The sequence below is a fragment of the Alexandromys fortis genome, unplaced genomic scaffold (assembly GCF_014885135.2).
Source record: "Alexandromys fortis isolate MF-2015 unplaced genomic scaffold, M_Fortis_MF-2015_v1.1 scaffold_233, whole genome shotgun sequence".
NCBI lineage: Eukaryota > Metazoa > Chordata > Mammalia > Rodentia > Cricetidae > Alexandromys > Alexandromys fortis.
This window is the reverse complement of record NW_026068146.1, coordinates 797196-813847: the sequence shown is the minus strand read 5'-3', so window position 1 is coordinate 813847 and position 16652 is coordinate 797196. Positions and strand designations below refer to the sequence as shown.

Genomic DNA, 16652 nt, shown 5'->3' with positions numbered 1-16652 from the left:
GAAATGACCACGATGTGAATGTTTTCATGGTCACCCTGCCTTTCCCCATGGGATCAGAACTAGGAAACACCAAGAGAAAAAGGCAGAGAAGTGGAGCAGGAGCTCATCTCTGTCACACTTCTTCTTTTTTTCCTTGTTAATTAGCCTTTTTGTTGTTGTTTTTTGTTTGTTTTAAATTGAAGGTCCCTTACTGGTCCTGCTTTCATGAGTGGCTGAGAACAAGGGGAAGGGGAGGGCAACCAGCTGGCAAGGGAGGGTCATTTCCACATTTCATTTCCACACAGAACTAAACAGACAAGCACAGAGTCACTATTGTTATTAGAAGGTGGCAGCATGGGATGGGGGTATGAGGAGTAGGATGTCGTTAAAAAAATAGGGCAGGCTCCCCCCAAACTGGGTGCCTGGGAAGGGACTTGGTCTGCTTCAACCCAAGAGGAATCAGAAGATCAAAAGCAGTTTGGGAAGGCCAGAACCGTCAGGGTGGAGGGAGAAGGACAGTCCAGGGGGTGGGGGGTGACATTTGGCAATTGGGGTGAAGGGATTACCCTCTCCCAGCTGGGATCCCTCAGCCCCTCAGATCTGGCAGGAAAGGGGCAGCCTGCAACACCCATGAGCAGGTCTGAGGCTGCTAGGTGCTCCAGGCAGGGGGCTGGAGGCGGCTCACAAAGGCTTGCCCTCCAGGGAGATGATGGCACTGCCACCTAGTTTCTCTGCCAGGGTGCAGCGGTCCTTGACCTCCTCGTAGCAGTTTGCTTGTAACTCATGCATGATTCCTGTCAGCTTCTTCTTGATGGCATCCTTGGAGCTGGCGTAGATCATTTTGCTCTTAAGGGGTGCACTCTCAGCGGCCCAGAAGATGAACACCAGGTCCTCCTTCTCTTTCTCCTTGGTCTCGTAGGTGGCACCGTAGAGAGCGTAGCGGCAGTCCTTGTCTGGCAGCATCTTGACAAAGGTGGTGTAGGGATCGTCCACAGTCTGCCCCACATCTCCTACCAGGATCTCCTTGCTCTCCTCCAGGATGATGTTTTTCTTGTCCTCACTCAGGCAGAAGAGCACCGCCTTCTTGCGTTTCTTCACTTCTTCTGGCGTTGAAGACTTGCGCACTTTCATGTCCTTGAACACCTTGATGACACAGTCAGAGACAGCCACACCAGAGGCCATGTTTCGGGAAGCGGAAGGGAGACAGAGAGAGCTATAGAAGAACTGAGCCGCCACAGCTGCTTCCGGGATCCGATTCTGTCGCATTTCTTCTATACGAAATTTCCGAAATAGGGAAATCTATTAGAGACAGAAAACAGGTTCCCATAGTCTAAGAGACTAGACTTGGGTGAAGTGGGAAGCAATGGCTAATGGGAGGGGCTCCTCTTTGAAGTACTTGATAGTAGTGTGGTCTTATAACTCTGTGGATATAGCACAGACCATGTGTGACGATCAGTGCTGACTGTCAACTTGACAGGTGTAGTAGGAAGCCGGCCGCCCAGACTCCCGAAACAATCACACAGAAACTATATTATTTAAATCACTGTTTGGTCTATAGCTTAAGCATATTTCTGGCTAGCTCATACGTTAAATTAGCTCATCTCCATTAATCTGTGTGTTGCCACGAGGCTGTTGCTTACCAGGCAGAGTTCTAGTTCCATCCGGCTCTTACCGAGGAGACAAGCTGTGCATATGTCACAAACTTCTGTGTGAGTTTTCTAGGAGACAAGCCTGTGTGCATGCACGTGTGTATATGTGTGTGTGTGTGTGTGAGAGAGAGAGAGACAAACCTCTGTGACAAAGTTCTAGATTGAATTTATTGAGGTGGGAAGATCCTTGTTGAATGTGAGCAGGACCATGGATGGCTGGAGTCCCAGACTGAATAAAAATGGAGAAGGCAGCTGGGCAGTAGTGGCGTACACCTTTAATCTCAGCTCTCAGGAGGCAGAAGCAGATGGGTCTCTGAGTTGGAGGCCAGTTTGGTATACAGAGTGAGTTCCAGGACAGCTGAGGCTACACACAGGGCTTTTTTGAACCCCTATTTCAAAAAAAAAAAAAGAAGAAAGAAAGAAAGAAAAGGAAAGAAAAAGAAAAAAGAAAAGAAAAAAGAAAGGAAAAAGGAAAGCAAAGCAAGCAAGCTGACTAGTAGCTCGCAGCTCTCTCTGCTTCCTGCCTGCAGAAGCCATGTGACCAGCCGCCTCATGCTCCTGCAGCCGCGCTTCTCCTTGCCATGACGAGCTGACCCTACACTATGAACCAACAGAAACTCTTCCTTCCTTCTTCCTTCCTTCCTTCCTTCCTTCCTTCCTTCCTTCCTTCCTTCCTTCCTTCCTTTCTTCCTTCCTTCCTTCCTTCCGTTGTTTTTCTCAGGTGTTTTCTCAGAAATGAGAAAATTAACCAGGACACTGTGGGAGTGGCCACTTTCAGTGTATGTTGGTGAGCTATTATATAATGTCAATAAAGCTGTCGCGCTCGCCAAAGGTCAACTGAGGCACCGTGGGTTCTTCAGGGGAAGAAGGAGCCACTGACAACACTGTGGGGGTGAAGACTCACTTCTGCCTCCTGAGCTCAACAGCCTCCAGGGTCTCAAACAAGTCTGACCATCAGCAGAGGTGACACCTGGTGGTAACCAGGGCCTCCCATGTGTCAGTCCCACCGGTTGATAATGCTGCTAAGCAAGGCTGTCATCTGCCTGTTTGCTTTGCTCTGATTTGCTTTACTCTGCTTTATTCATCCCCGGGTTCCCCCAATAGGCAGTTTAATCTTCCTTATTCCTTTCTGAAGCAAGGCCAACCCACACCCTGTGACACTTCCCTTCTAGACTCCCGTATTTGTGCCTTCCCAAGTGAGGGATCTGAAGCTGTCAAGAGCCCTCTTAGACCCAGCGGAGTGGGCTCCCATTCAGATTGTCTCACACTCAGCCTCACTTGGAAGCAGAGGATGAGGCCAGACGAGCTCAGGAGAAGCCTGTAGGTGTCCCCGAGGGGCCCATGCATTCGCTACCTTGCTGCTGTGCATGGAAAAACAAGGCTGGGTGGGGGATGGCGGGCCTGTTTGCACACCACACTGTTCAAACAGACTCCCCTGCCGCAGACACCTGTGAGGTGGAGGACAGGGAAGGCAGTAGCAGGGGCTCTCACCTCTTCTCGACTCTCCCCTCAGCCACCCTGAGAGCTGCTGCAGAGCCCGACACACACCATGCCCCGTGCTGGGCTCTGCAGCTGCTGGGGTGGCCAGGTATTGCCCCTGCTTCTGGCCTATATCTGCTACCTGCTGCTTGGGGCCACCATCTTCCAGCTGCTGGAGAAGCAGGCAGAAGCTCAATCCAGGGACCAGTTCCAGCTGGAAAAGCTGCGCTTCCTAGAGAACTACACCTGCCTGGACCAGCAGGCCCTGGAGCAGTTTGTGCAGGTGAGGGAGCAAGGAAGGATGGGCCAGGAAGAGTGGGGAGGTGGGTGGAGGGGGCCGGTGGCAGGTGCAGAGACTGAGTGTGGAGGAAACTCCAGAACCTTGGTCTGCAGGTCCATTATGTGACCTTGATCAGGTTACCTAACCTGTGTGCCCTCATCAGTGAGGGGGAAAGGAGGTGACTGGGGTTGGGGAGGGAGCTCAGGCAGTTAAATGTCTGACAGGCAAATATGAGGACCTCAGCTCTACGCCCATAAACCACATTACAAAGCCAGGTGTGGGACAGGGAAGATGGCTGGCTCAGTGAGTAAAGGTGCTTACTTGGCACGGAGCCTGATGACCTGAGTTCAATTCCTGGAACCCACATGGTGAAAGTAGAGAAGCCAGCTTCCGGAATGCTGTCCTCTGATCTTGACACACTTACAATGACATGTCCTAACACATATAAACACACACACACATGTGCATGCACACACAAACACACACACAGTGTTATGTACTATTAAAATGTAATTTTAAATGAAAAAAAAATATAACAGGCATGGTGACTTCTAATCCCAGCACTGGAGAGGCCCAGTAGGCAGATCTCTAGGGTTCTCTGACCAGCCGGCCTTACCAGGTGGGCAAGCTCCAGGCCAATGAGAAAGGACTTGTCTCAAAAAAATCTGTGGAAAGCTAGAGATGGCTTAGTCGGAAAGAGCAGTTTCTCTATAAGCATAGGGACCTGAGTTTGAACCCCCAGCACCCATGGATAACTCGGGGTATGGCTGCAAGGATCTGTGACCCCAGCACTGGGTGGGTGGACGGACTGGGGAGACATATGGATCACAAGAGTTCACTGGCCAAGCCAACCTAACCAGGGCTAGTTCAGTGAGAGACTCTGTCCCAAGACAAAACCAAGCAAGGCTGATGGCTCTGAGGAATGACACCAGAGGGTGATCTCTGGCCACATACACACATATGTGTGCACACATCTGCACAAACACAAACTTGTATATGTACATACACACACACACAGAGTCTGTGGTTTAACATTTGGCAGCAGATTAAAAGCCCTCTCTGAGCCGTCACTTGCTTCCTGAGCATGATCTGTCAGTTATCAACACGGTAGAAATTTCCTCTCCCACACTCTCCCACTTCTCAGCACGGCTACTCCATCTGCTGGCTCCCAGTTTATGTCCCAGAGTGCAGACACAGACCAAGGTGAGGACCCTTGGGCTGATGGGCAGTGAGCTCTACCAGGACTGCACCCCTAGCTCCTCTCACTCCCTGCCTGGGTCCCTCCTGCCAGAAACAAAGGAAAACTAGGTATTTTGAGCAAAGGCAAATCCACTGAGAAGACAGGCAGAACAAATGGTGTCAGTCCCTGCGAACCAACAGGCAGGTACAGTCCGCACAATGATCATGGTGTTGAGGGGTGGGGACCAAAGCTCTGTTCCCTCGTGATTCAGTGCCTGGGGCTGAGCACCCCCAGGTGTTTCCTTCCAGTTGCTTACTTGAACCAGTATCTTCAGCTTGCAGGTGGGAGCTGAGGCTCAGAGATGGGCAGGTATGGGCCAAGGCTGCACAGTCACTGCTGAGACAGAACTCACACCCACACTTCTTGTTAGGGAGCTCCTTATTCTTCATTCCAGCTGAGGACAGGGTCCTGCTGAAAGTGACAGTTCTTAAAGCAGGGTCTGTGGACCAACCCCACCAGCAGTATTGCCTATGAGCGCGATAGGAAAGCCAGCGTCAGCTCCCACCCAGCCCTGCTGACTCAGGAGCTTCAGGGGAGGCCACCAGGTGGTGCTGAGGCCCTGAGACTTCTCTTGGGACTGAGAGTTGGCAGGATGATACGTGAGCAGGGAACACTGTTCCTGCTGTTCCAGGATATACTCCACATATAGCCTTACTCAGGAATGGTACTCTTTTCCAAGGTCTCCCAACCTTCCAGAAGTAAGCCAGAGACAGGGACACCCCAAAACTTCCTTCTGCTCTGAGCTGGAAATGAAATCAGGAATGAGGAGCTGGCAGACAGGTGGCAAGGCTTGAACTATCTCTGTGGTCACAGGGCAAGGATGACCCAGATCTGACTGCATTCAAGGGGGCCAGTGCTTAGCCCAGGGACTCACTAGGAAAGATGGGCCAGACACACCCCAAAAGTCCTCAGTCTCAGGACAGACCCTGACCTTTCAGGGTAAGTTTTGGGAGAACCCAGTTCCTGGGAAACTCCCACGCTGAGTCATAAACAGAGCTGAGTGTAGTATTCCAACGTGACTCTATGAGGAAGCGAGTTTGTACTCTAGTCCCCTTCTCCTCCACCACTGGGTTCTCTGAGCCACTCATCCACATTTAGAGCCAGCAGAGGAATCAGAACCCCTCCTCCACAGGATGGAGGGCTCAGAGGTGCAGTGAGGACAGCCAGGGAACTGGGTGAGTGCTGTCCTCACCAGTGTGTGGGAAGGAGGAGGCCAAAGCCTACCTCTTAAGAGGTAAGTTTCTGCCACATGGGGCTGGGAGGCCTCCTCCCAGCCCATGAAAAATCAGTTCCCACAGGAAAGGGAGGCAAGAGCAGTCCTGCTTCCCAGGGGTTCCCCGGCCTTTGGGGCACCGACAGACATCACAGTTGAGCTGCCGCCATCCTGTGACAAGTTCCCAGCTAAAGGGGAGAGGGCTAGAGTTTAGGGAGATGGAACTCTGCCCATTCCTCATGAGGGGTTGAGGGTGTAGGCTTGACACAGAGAGCACGTGCGCGCGCGCACACACACACACACACACACACACACACACACACACACCATACAGTATTACATAGCACAATACAGTCAACATATCACTTGTATACAACACCATTGTATACCCATATACAGACAGACAGACAGACATACATACACACACACATCTTTTTGTGAGTCTCTTTGAGGGAATTTCTCTTGCAGGTATAGGCTGCACTCACTAGAGGGTACCAGAGGATAAGGCTGCCAGCCTCCACTGGATGCCCAGGAAAGCGTTCACTCCCACCACCTGCCTCATGGGAGGGCAGCCCCAGACCTCGCTTTGACTAGCAGCCTCTTCTAGAAGCATTAAACACCTTGTCCTACATGCCCCCTCCGATGTGTGTGTGTGTGTGTGTGTGTGTGTGAGAGAGAGAGAGAGAGAGAGAGAGAGAGAGAGAGTTTCCCATCTACCAAGGACACCTCACACCCCCTGCTTAGGCCCTCCACTAGCTCATTAGAGTACACACCTCAGGCAGCTACTGGCCATGTAGCAAGTCATTTAAAGCCTTCATGTCATTTCAGGAACAATGCTGTCTAAGAGACACGAAAGCACTCTTCTGAGAGCTTGGTGTCGGCTCGCACTCAGTAACTGCCTATTCTGCTGACCATGCCACTTTTACAGGTCATCCTGGAAGCCTGGGTGAAAGGTGTGAACCCCAAAGGCAACTCCACCAACCCCAGCAACTGGGACTTTGGGAGCAGCTTCTTCTTTGCGGGCACAGTGGTCACCACCATAGGTAAACTGGTGAGGAAGGAGGGCCTCCCTAGGCCCTGCTCAGCTTGGGAGCCCTTCCAGAAGTCATCACAGGGGCGAGGATGTGGTTTATGCAGGAGGGGCACACAAGGCACAGATTGGGAAGAGGGTAGGTAAGACCCATGGAAGTGGAAGGCAGCTGTAGGTGGCTGGGTTCTCTTCCCTGGGGCACACTGAAGGGCTAAGCAGAGCTTGTCCTCACAGGACTGCATAAAAGGCGGGAACGAGGGCCTTTCCTATTGACTTCTGCCCTCCCTGCAGGTCCTGGTGAGCTAACACTACAGACCAGGCTCACACCTCAGGGAGATAGAGGGACTGGAGGTGGGAGAGTGTTTATGCACAGAGATTGTTCCTCAAAACTCAGTGTCCCACACTCTGTTCACCCCAGTGAACCCCCAGGCCTCTCTCACACGGGCCTCCCTTCCATTCAGTGATGCCCAAACCCAATCCAGGCAAAGTGACAGAGTAGGGGTTGGGGTATAGACCTGGATTTGTCCTGGGCTTGGCCTTTAGAGTTTCTCATCCATCAAAGAGGGAATAATTTGCTACAATTACATAAGGCAGAGTGGGTAATTAGAGTAGGGGCTGGGGTATAGCCCTGGATTTGTCCTGGGTTTGGCTTTCAGAGTTTCTCGTCCATCAAAGAGGGAATAAATTGCTACAATTACATAAGGCAGAGTGGGTAATTAGAAATACACATGGGTGGGGCCAGAGGAACCTAACTGGTGGGAGGCAGGGGGTGGCAGTCAGGAGGGCTTTATGGAGGGAGGCAGCAGCACTGGAGATGAGTCTTCTATAAGTAGAGATTGTTCTATCAGAGAATCGGTGAGTATCCATGGGAACAAGGAGCATCTCTTCCCCCAGAGATGATGGGGACATGCCTCTGCTGGACCTGGGGCGGGCAGGTGGGAGGTAGTTCTGAGCTCTCTCTTCCCTTGATCTATACACTCCCTTGCCCTGTAGGCTACGGAAACCTGGCACCCAGTACGGAGGCAGGGCAGGTCTTTTGTGTCTTCTATGCCCTGATGGGCATCCCACTCAACGTGGTCTTCCTCAACCACCTTGGCACAGGGCTGCGTGCCCACCTGACCACATTGGACAGGTGGGAGGACCATCCCAGGCATTCCCAGGTAAGGAGGAGTCCTCCCTCCCCTCCAGGCCCTCCAGGAGATAGCTGAAAATTGGGAGATGGGCTTGGGTATGCAGACATCTGAGAGTCAGTTTATACAGCTGCAGGACTGGGGCAAGAAAGAACTAGAAAGGTGACGCACACAGGACAGGGCATAGCTTCAAAGGGCTCTGCAGTTACATGTGACTACGGAGTCCACTTGCAAAGTGTTAAGGGCCAGACCCTGGACATGACTTCCCTGGGAGGGTGGTGCCCACGTGCCAGGCAGCTCTATGCAGCATCCTTCTTTGGTGGAGAATCCGAAAACTACATTACTCTCCATTCTCATCATGGGCATCCAGCATTATTTCATGTGGTCCCAAACAGTCTCCAGGCTACCCAGCATTCCCCACAGAGGGACTTGGATCAGTTCAGTGGGTGACAGTAGTCTTATTCCAGATCTGAGTGCCCTAGGGAGTCTGCTCAAGTGTGATTCTCAAGTGAAAAAGGAGCCTTTGACTCCTTCCTTGACCCACTAACACAGTCTCTTACCCAGGAAAGCTTGGTACATACATGTCATATGTCCATGGGTACAGCCCCACCCAGATGTCTGCAGCCGGGAAGGGGGCTAAGGGGCTTAGATATTGCCCTGCCCATACTTGACTTTTCCCAGACCTCCCCCCCCCCCATATACTTCCAGAGCCTTCCAATGGTCTCAAGGGCAGACTCTCCCCTCCCAGCTTCTGCAGGTGCTGGGCCTGGCTCTGTTCCTGACTTTGGGGACCCTGGTCATTCTCATCTTCCCGCCCATGTTCTTCAGCCACGTGGAAGGCTGGAGCTTCCGTGAGGGCTTCTACTTTGCTTTCATCACCCTCAGCACCATTGGCTTCGGGGACTATGTTGTCGGTGAGAATGGGATAATCAGGTTATCTTGGTGGACATCCATCACAATGATGGGGAACAGGGAGGTACCAACTGAGGTTGGTTACTTCTGAGGCCACTGTGGACTCTTGGTTGCATCCTCAGAAGTCTCTAGTATGATAATTATCACTGCTTCCTTCACCACTAGTCCTTTGTATGAGGGCAGGGAGAGAGTGTTCCTATGGAAACTGGGGGTGGCAGTGCCCTCAGACACAAGCCATCACCTTCCCCGGCAGGCACAGACCCCAGCAAGCATTACATCGCTGTGTACCGGAGCCTGGCAGCTATATGGATCCTTCTAGGGCTGGCGTGGCTGGCGGTGGTCCTCAGCCTGGGATCCCTGCTTCTGCATAGGTGCTCCCGGCTCTGGCTACTCATCAGAGGCCTGGACCTCAAGGATGGAGCGGCCCCTGACTCTGACCCTAGACCACAGAAAATCCCTATCTCTGCATGAGACCCAAGGGTCCTGCGCTCCCCCCAACCCCCTGACATTCCCTGTCCTTCCTCTTCCTTGTCAACCTACATATGACCCAGAGAATGTGGTCAGCAACTCTTCAGAGAGAGAAAGGGGACAGGTATGCTATAAAGTAACTGATGGGAGACAGAAAACAAGACGTGTGGATGGAGGTGTGCAGGCTGGCCTCACAGCTCTTTCCCCCAATCTCCCAAAGATGACCCAGGAAAATCAAACCCTGTTGAATCTTGGTGGCCAAGTCGCCACCACCACCTTCACATACTGGCAGGAGCCCGCAGGCTGCAAGCAAAGGCGAACTTGATTCCTGCATGATTTGCTACACACATCCTAGGCTCTTAGCAAGTCCTACTGTGTACCAGGCACTGTACCTGGTTCTGGGGCTATGACTAGGATGGTTTCCACCCTCACTGTATCGTCAGTCTTGAAGGAGCCCCAATACAACAGCTGCAGCCTTGATGGGAGCAAACCTGGGGAGGACGAAAAGTCAGGGCAGTGACTGGAGGAGGGGAACTGGGCACACACCTGGGGGCACCTTCAGTACACATAGGAAGCTGTCCTCTGGCCTTGCCCACAGGTGTCCACCTGAAACAATGCTGGGAACCTCTTCCAGGTGTCCCACTGTTTTCCTGAACATGACTTCCCTTGACCCTTACCCCTCCCCCCCAAGCTGGTGCCACTCCCAGAAGCCTTAGAGGATGTGAGCTCCCTGGTGGCTCCGACTCCCAAGGGAACACTCTTCATCCAAACCTGGTCCTTCTGCCAGATTTCAACACTGGCCCAGGGACTGGAGGTTTGGCCCAGTCTGTCCCAATGCCCAGTCTCACAGGATTAAATTAAAAACTTTTTTGGACTTCCTCCGCCAGAGGCAAGGGGCCTCCTAAGATCTGTGTCCTCTTTACAGCATTTAAGGGCGGGACGTGGGTGGGACTGTGAGCCCAGGAGGCTGAGGGGAGTCCCAGGGAAGAACCTGCATTGGCAAGGAGTTCCCAGCACCCAAGTCTTACTGGCACCCAGGAAAGGTTTGAAATCCGACGTGCTGACTCCTGCTTCTTTTCTGAAGGAGTGGAGACACGGGGATCTCCCTCCAAAGCAGTCAGGGACAAGCTCGGTCGGTTGGGTCACCAATCTCTGGCCTGCCACACCTCCCCCAGAACACAGACAAACCGATCCCAGCTGTGAGTGCACTAACTGTAGACCCAGGGTGACGCAAGACGAGGAAGTCCCTAGCCCCTCAGCTCAGGCTGGAGTCCTGTGACAATAAACTTGGCTGCTGTTTCTGCTCTGTACAGTGGATTGCCGGAGTCTCTCTTACTACAGGGAACCGCTGGGGTGGGAGTGGGGGTTCTGGGGCCTTCCCTCCCCTGCTAGGGGCTACCCCGCAGCCCCCTCCTTCCCTCTGATGTAGGGTTGGGCACTCCGCATTCTTCTGGGAGTGGCCTTTTTTGTCCCAGGGATCGGATTGTTGCGGGTGGGTAGGGCCATCCCATCCTCAGCACTCTTGAACTGGGAAACAGGAAGGCATTTGCTTGAAGAAGTGGCCCCTCCTGACTCTTCCTGCTTTGCGTGGTTTCTGTCCATTGTAGCTCTCCCGCAGCGCCTTGGTGGGCTGGGGCCTGCAGGTGCGGGGCACCGGGCTCTTGCTGCTCTTCTGTCTGGTTCCGCACTGGTGTGTTCTGAGCGCTGGAGGGTCGTGCTGCCCGGGACTCCAGCCGCAGCTTCCAGCGCGACAAGTGGGAGCTGCTACAGAGCTACATGTACTGTGTGGACTCCTCTGGAGTCTCACTAACAGATACTATCATCCTCATTCAGAGATGAGGCAAGGCTCAGAGAGGATATGTAAGAGTACAAGGCTGCACAGCCAAGAGCTGAGGCCACTGACCTCCCAGAGACTGCTTCTGTGTATACCTATGCACGTGGATGTTTCCCAGGATTCCTAGCCATGCTCCACAGATTTAATCTTCATAGAGAGGGTTAGCCGGTGTTAATATTAATATTTATGGACAAGGAAACTGAGACATGTAAAAACTGATTAACTTCTACACAGCCCCCTTCACACTGAAACACTTTGATGGCTCGTGTCAGAGTTCTCCGTCTCACTGAAGAGAAGTCATGTCTCTACTGTTTTCTGCAAGATTAGGACTGAGCTGGGCGGGAAATGATAGTTACGCTGGATAGACAGCCCAGAACCTAGCTCTAGGATATGAAGTAGAAGGCGTTGTCAGTGGAGTCCCTGGTTGGTAGGAAGGGTAGAGACTCCTTGTCTTGTTCAGGCTTGGAGTAAAGAATGAGATATTGTGTGAGTTTCTTTTCATCCCATTAGGGCACCAAGGGAACAGTCCGATGTGTCTGTCTGGATGAACCAGTGAGGTTATTGGTTTACCAGTGGGAACATGGGCGATTTAGAGTCCTGGATCACTGGAAAGCCACCCCATCAGGGTGATGTCTCCCAGAAGCTGCATCCTTGGAACTCATCACACAGACAGCCACACTGAAGAGTCCTCTCTCCTCAGCAAATTGTTACTATGCATATAAAATGGAGGAGCTGCCTTGGGAATCCTGTAACTTTCTGAGCCGTAGAGACTTGTAAGTCAATAAAAAGAAAAAAAATGAAACAAGGGCATGCAGCTCCTAGGTATGGGTTGAGGAGGGTTACTGTGGACAGGAGGTAGAGCATGGGCAGAGGCGTGTGCAAGGGTCCAGACTGAACATGGTGGCAGGCTGGAAGAGTGGAGAGCCAGAAGCCAAGAGGCCAGGGGAGTGGGAACTAAGAACATCTCCCCACACAAGCAGCACATCCTGCCTCAGAAATGATTTCCTCATTTCTCCAGGCACCAGGGAGACTACACATTTAAAAGTTTGGGGATTGCTGCCGTATGGGACGTTGGTCATTCCACCCAGCCCCTCCCTACTGTTCCTCTTAGCCCACCAACACCTCTCATTCCAGATCTATTTCCCCTCTAGAGCTAAACTGAGGTGGAATCCATCCCCAAAGGGCCACTGGGGACTGATGTTTGGAGACACTATGAGCCAACAGACCTGGGTTCCCGCAACCCTGAATCTCAGGGGAAAATGTCAGTCAATGGCCTCAGTGTCCTCGCTCTCGGCATTCCCTGCACGACCCAGGATTTACCACCAGGTGGCAGGCCCACACCGACGATGACTCCAGCTTCTAGTCCTTGCCTGAGAGAGCAGGTGAACTGCACTATGCATAGCCCTCTGGGTAGTTTTAATGCAGCCACTATTTCTAATCAAGAGCACCGATCACTCCCGGGAGCGTGGGCAATCTTTGAGACAGTGTGTGTGGAAAGTCCCTTGGTTTCCATAGATCCTGGAAGGACCAGCTGGCCATTGTGGTGTTTTGTCTTTATTTATGTATTTATTTTAGTTTATTTAAAATGAATGTATACAACTGTGTGTGCAGTGCATGCATGAGTGTGTGTGTGTGTGTGTGCACACGCAGAGGCTGATTTTATTTCTCATCCAGAGCCATCCACTTTTTTTTTTTTTTTTTTTTTTTTTTTTTTTTTTTTTTTTTTTTGAGACAGGGTCTCTCCCTGGGACTTGGCTGGAGAGCCTCAGGGCTTTTTCTATCTCTCCCTCCAGTAATGAGATTACCAGTAACGAGCACACACCACCACATGTCTTATGTGGGTGCTGGGGTCAGCAAACAGATCTTGCACTTGTAAGACAACCACTTTACTGGTTGGGCCCATTTCTCTATTTTGTTTTGCTTTCTTTGACAAGGTCTCTGTTATACAGCTCTGACTGTCCTGGAACTCACGCTGTTTACCATGCTGGTTTTAAACTCACAGAGATCCTCTTGCCTCTGACTCCTGGGCACTGGAACTAAAGGTGTGTGGCACCATTCCTAGCTTAGAGACCCTGTTTTAAGAGAAACAAAATAAAACAAAACAAGACAGGAGAGGATGGGGGCTCCAGAGAAAGCGGCCCCTGAGGAAATTCTCAGGGAAGAGAGCAGCATGACAGATTTCCCTCACCCATTCGTCCACCTCCTTAGCCCTGCACACATTGCTCAGGGACTCACATTCCCATCGGCAGTGCGTCCCCACTGTGGCTGCACTACACCCGTGCCCAATGAATGTCTGCACCCATTTTAAGTACAAGGAAATAGGCCGAAAACTATTAAGGACCTCGTCCGAAGTCCCGCAGCCTCGCAGGGGGCATGGGACAAGAAAAGTGACCGTACCGGAAGAGAGCTCTCGCTCATAACTGGAGCTGCCCACTCCAGAGTGAGAGTGGAATGGCAGGGTGTGTGTGTGTGTGTGGGGGTGAGGGGTGGGCAGGAAGAGGGCTGCAGTGGCCATGAGCAAAGCCCGTCTTGCCGTCTTGCCTAAGGCTATGGCAGACTGAGCCCACAGAACCCATGGCTGTCCGTCTCTTCTGCTTATTCTTTGCTCTCCTAGGGATGGTGTTTACTCAGCTGTGCCATCTCATGCAGCATGGGGACAAATGTGCCCACCAGCTCGGGTACAGCGGGCAGGTAAGGGAGTGGCTGGGAAACAGGACGAGTCACTTCCAGAAGAGGGACTCTGGTGGAAATGGGGTGCAGGACCAGGAGGGGTGGGATGGGGAAAATGGGGGTTTGATAGGGTTGAGGGAACAAAGTCCAGAATGGTCTTTGATCATTACTATGTCTATCACGGGAATGAGAAGGCTGACAGGCATCAAAACTACCATAGGTTCTTGCAGAAAACAAAGCTGGAAACGGGGAAGGGCACTCCTTTCTCACTCCTCCGGTCAGCGCCACAGACCAGCGCTGTGCTCTGCGGGACCCAGCGTGGGCATGGTGTCTAACAGTTTCTTCCGCTGCGCTGCTCTCAGGCCTCCTGATCTCCCTATTGCTGCCTCGACTTCTCTTCTCCCACATGGAAGGCAGCAGCTACATGGGGGAACTTCTGCTCCTTCTTTATCACACTCAGCTCCGTGGGGTTCGGGGACTATGTGAGTGGGAGGCTAGCAAGGTGGGGACTCCGCTGCCTGCACCTGCCAAGCCTGGGCATCCACCTCAGGTGTCTGATTGTGGGTGATTTGGTGATCTTGGGACACAGTTTGCAGCCTAAGCAGGCTCTACCGTTTTCCAGTGGGTGGGCTAACGTGCTGACCGTGTGGAGCTGTCCTCCAAGGCCTGTAGATAGGCCAGTGCTCTAGAGGGACACGGAGCCCAGTCTCACTCCTCCTACCTAACCTCCACCCCATGCATCCCACATCCCAGCTCCAGGCGAGTACCCAGACAAAACAGTCAGGGGACTTAGGGCACCCCAAATCTCTCCTGGGCACAGGGGGAAACAACAGCCAAGAAGGCCCAAATCAAGGTCCATTAGCACTTTCACCGGGGGTCAGGCAGCTGAGTTTGCAGGAAGCAACGGTTGCAAGTTCCAGCAGGTGGCAGTGGAGGGGCAGTCTCCGTAGTAGCGGCTGTGGCTGACCTTAGCCGTCCTAGCATCTCTCTCCCTGATTGGCCTTGAAGATGCCCCAAGAGTGAAGGTCACAGGTTCCTCCACCACCAGGCTGGCCTTGGGGATGCATGCCACACTCTCCAGTAGACCAGTGCCCTGGGGTGAAGAGGAGGTCTGTTCTCCTGGGGGGGCTGGGGAGTGAGGATTGGGAACAGGGCTAGGTAACACCTATCCCCCTCTTTCTGAAGTTTCAAAGACAAAACAAAATTCCCCCTGGGGAATTGTGAGTTTACTAGGCTTCCTGGTGGAGCATGGGTGAGGGGTTACAAGCAGGAGTGTGGGTGACCCCAAAGCGCTGCATTGGAAGGTTTTCACCCATCATAGATGATGAGGGAGCCCCTCGAGTCCTTCCCAACCTGTACACTATATACCACATGCCATATACTATGTACTCAGGCGAGGACCAGTGATTCTCCCCTCCCCGTCTTCTATGAAGGAATGTCAGCAACCCACAAGCTCAGTCGTGATGATCTTTTGCAAGTGGGCCCAGCTGATATGATGTTGGCAGTTTGACCTGGATGGTAGTCCTGCACAACAGGGGCCTCCGCATAATTCTTTGGCAGACAGTTGAGATGAGGCTCTGTTGGGTGACAAGCCGGTCACTCAACCTACACCCCAGAGTGAGTGTTAACACCTCTTTTAGAGCCAGTAAGCTGAAATTCAGAGAGGCCAACCTGCCTCAGGCAGCACAGTGGAATACAATGTCTTATCTGTTTGATTCCACCATGTAAGTGGTTTCTGGAGCCCTCTCTGGGCTTCAGGGTCCTTAACTGAGAGGATCCAGATTGGGACTTGCTAAGAGCCCACCACTCTTCTGGCCTCTGGGTTCCAGGTCCTCTGCCTTAGGCCTCTCTCCCATGAGAGGATGGTCTCATATGGGGACAGGACTGCTATCCCAGCCTGGTCTTCACCAGCCTGTGGCTCCAGAAGAGGTGACTTGGTCAAGTACTTCCCCCGCCCTCACAGTGGGAGCATGTGTTTGAGGAGAGCTGCAGTCAGCAGCGTGGAGGACCAGGCTTGCTCCTCCCAGTTCAGGAGACACTCTTTGTCTTAGTCAAAGTTCCATTGCTGTGAAAAGACATCTTAGCCATGGCAACTCCTTTTTTAAATTAAGATTTATTTACTATGTATACAGTGTTCTGCCTGCATGTGTGCCTGCAGACCAGAAGAAGACCTGCAGATCTCATTATAAATGGTTGTGAGGCATCTTGTGGTTGCTGGGAATTGAACTCAGGACCTCAGGAAGAGCAGCCAGTGCTCTTAACCTTTAAGCCATCTCTCCCGACCATGACAACTCTTATAAAGGAAAATATTTAAAAACGGCTTGCTTACAGCTCAGAAATTTAGTCTATTGTTATCATGGTGGAAGCATGATGGCACACAGGCATGTAGGGGAAGCCCAGCCAATCACCTTGTTTGTGGGGTGTGATCCCCCAGGGCCCCAAATAGCCTACAAAACCATCGATGTGCACTTGTTTTCCCTCTTTGTTTCTTCCTGTGCTTCTCGGGAACTCTGGCTTTGTAAGTCCTCCCTTATTAAAGCTGAATATATATTAAAGCTAGTCTGATTAATTCGATTTGTCAGTCGTTTACACCCCTACACAGGCAGACATGGTGCTGAAGAGGTAGCTGAGAATTCTACATCCAGATTGATACACAGCAGAAAGAGAGAGAGAGGGGGAGGGGAGGGAGAAGGAAAGGGAGAGGGAGAGGGAGAGGGAGAGGGAGAGGGAGAGGGAGAGGGAGAGGGAGAGAGAGAGAGAGAGAGAGA

At 52.2% G+C, this 16652-nt stretch overlaps 2 protein-coding genes across 2 annotated transcripts; one reads left to right on the top strand and one right to left on the bottom strand.

The window, feature by feature from the left end:
- Positions 1–568: 568 nt before the first annotated feature.
- LOC126491380 (cofilin-1-like) lies at positions 569–1161 on the bottom strand. Its single transcript, XM_050126979.1, has one exon. It carries the CDS (start codon positions 1159–1161, stop codon positions 661–663), a length of 501 nt encoding a protein of 166 aa, XP_049982936.1. The 3' UTR covers positions 569–660.
- Positions 1162–3177: 2016 nt separating this feature from the next.
- On the top strand, positions 3178–9664 carry LOC126491404 (potassium channel subfamily K member 16-like). The gene is made up of 5 exons (XM_050127040.1): positions 3178–3390; positions 6769–6883; positions 7864–8030; positions 8749–8914; positions 9166–9664. The coding sequence occupies exons 1-5, from the start codon at positions 3178–3180 to the stop codon at positions 9381–9383; spliced, it is 879 nt and encodes a 292-aa protein (XP_049982997.1). The 3' UTR covers positions 9384–9664.
- Positions 9665–16652: the final 6988 nt, after the last annotated feature.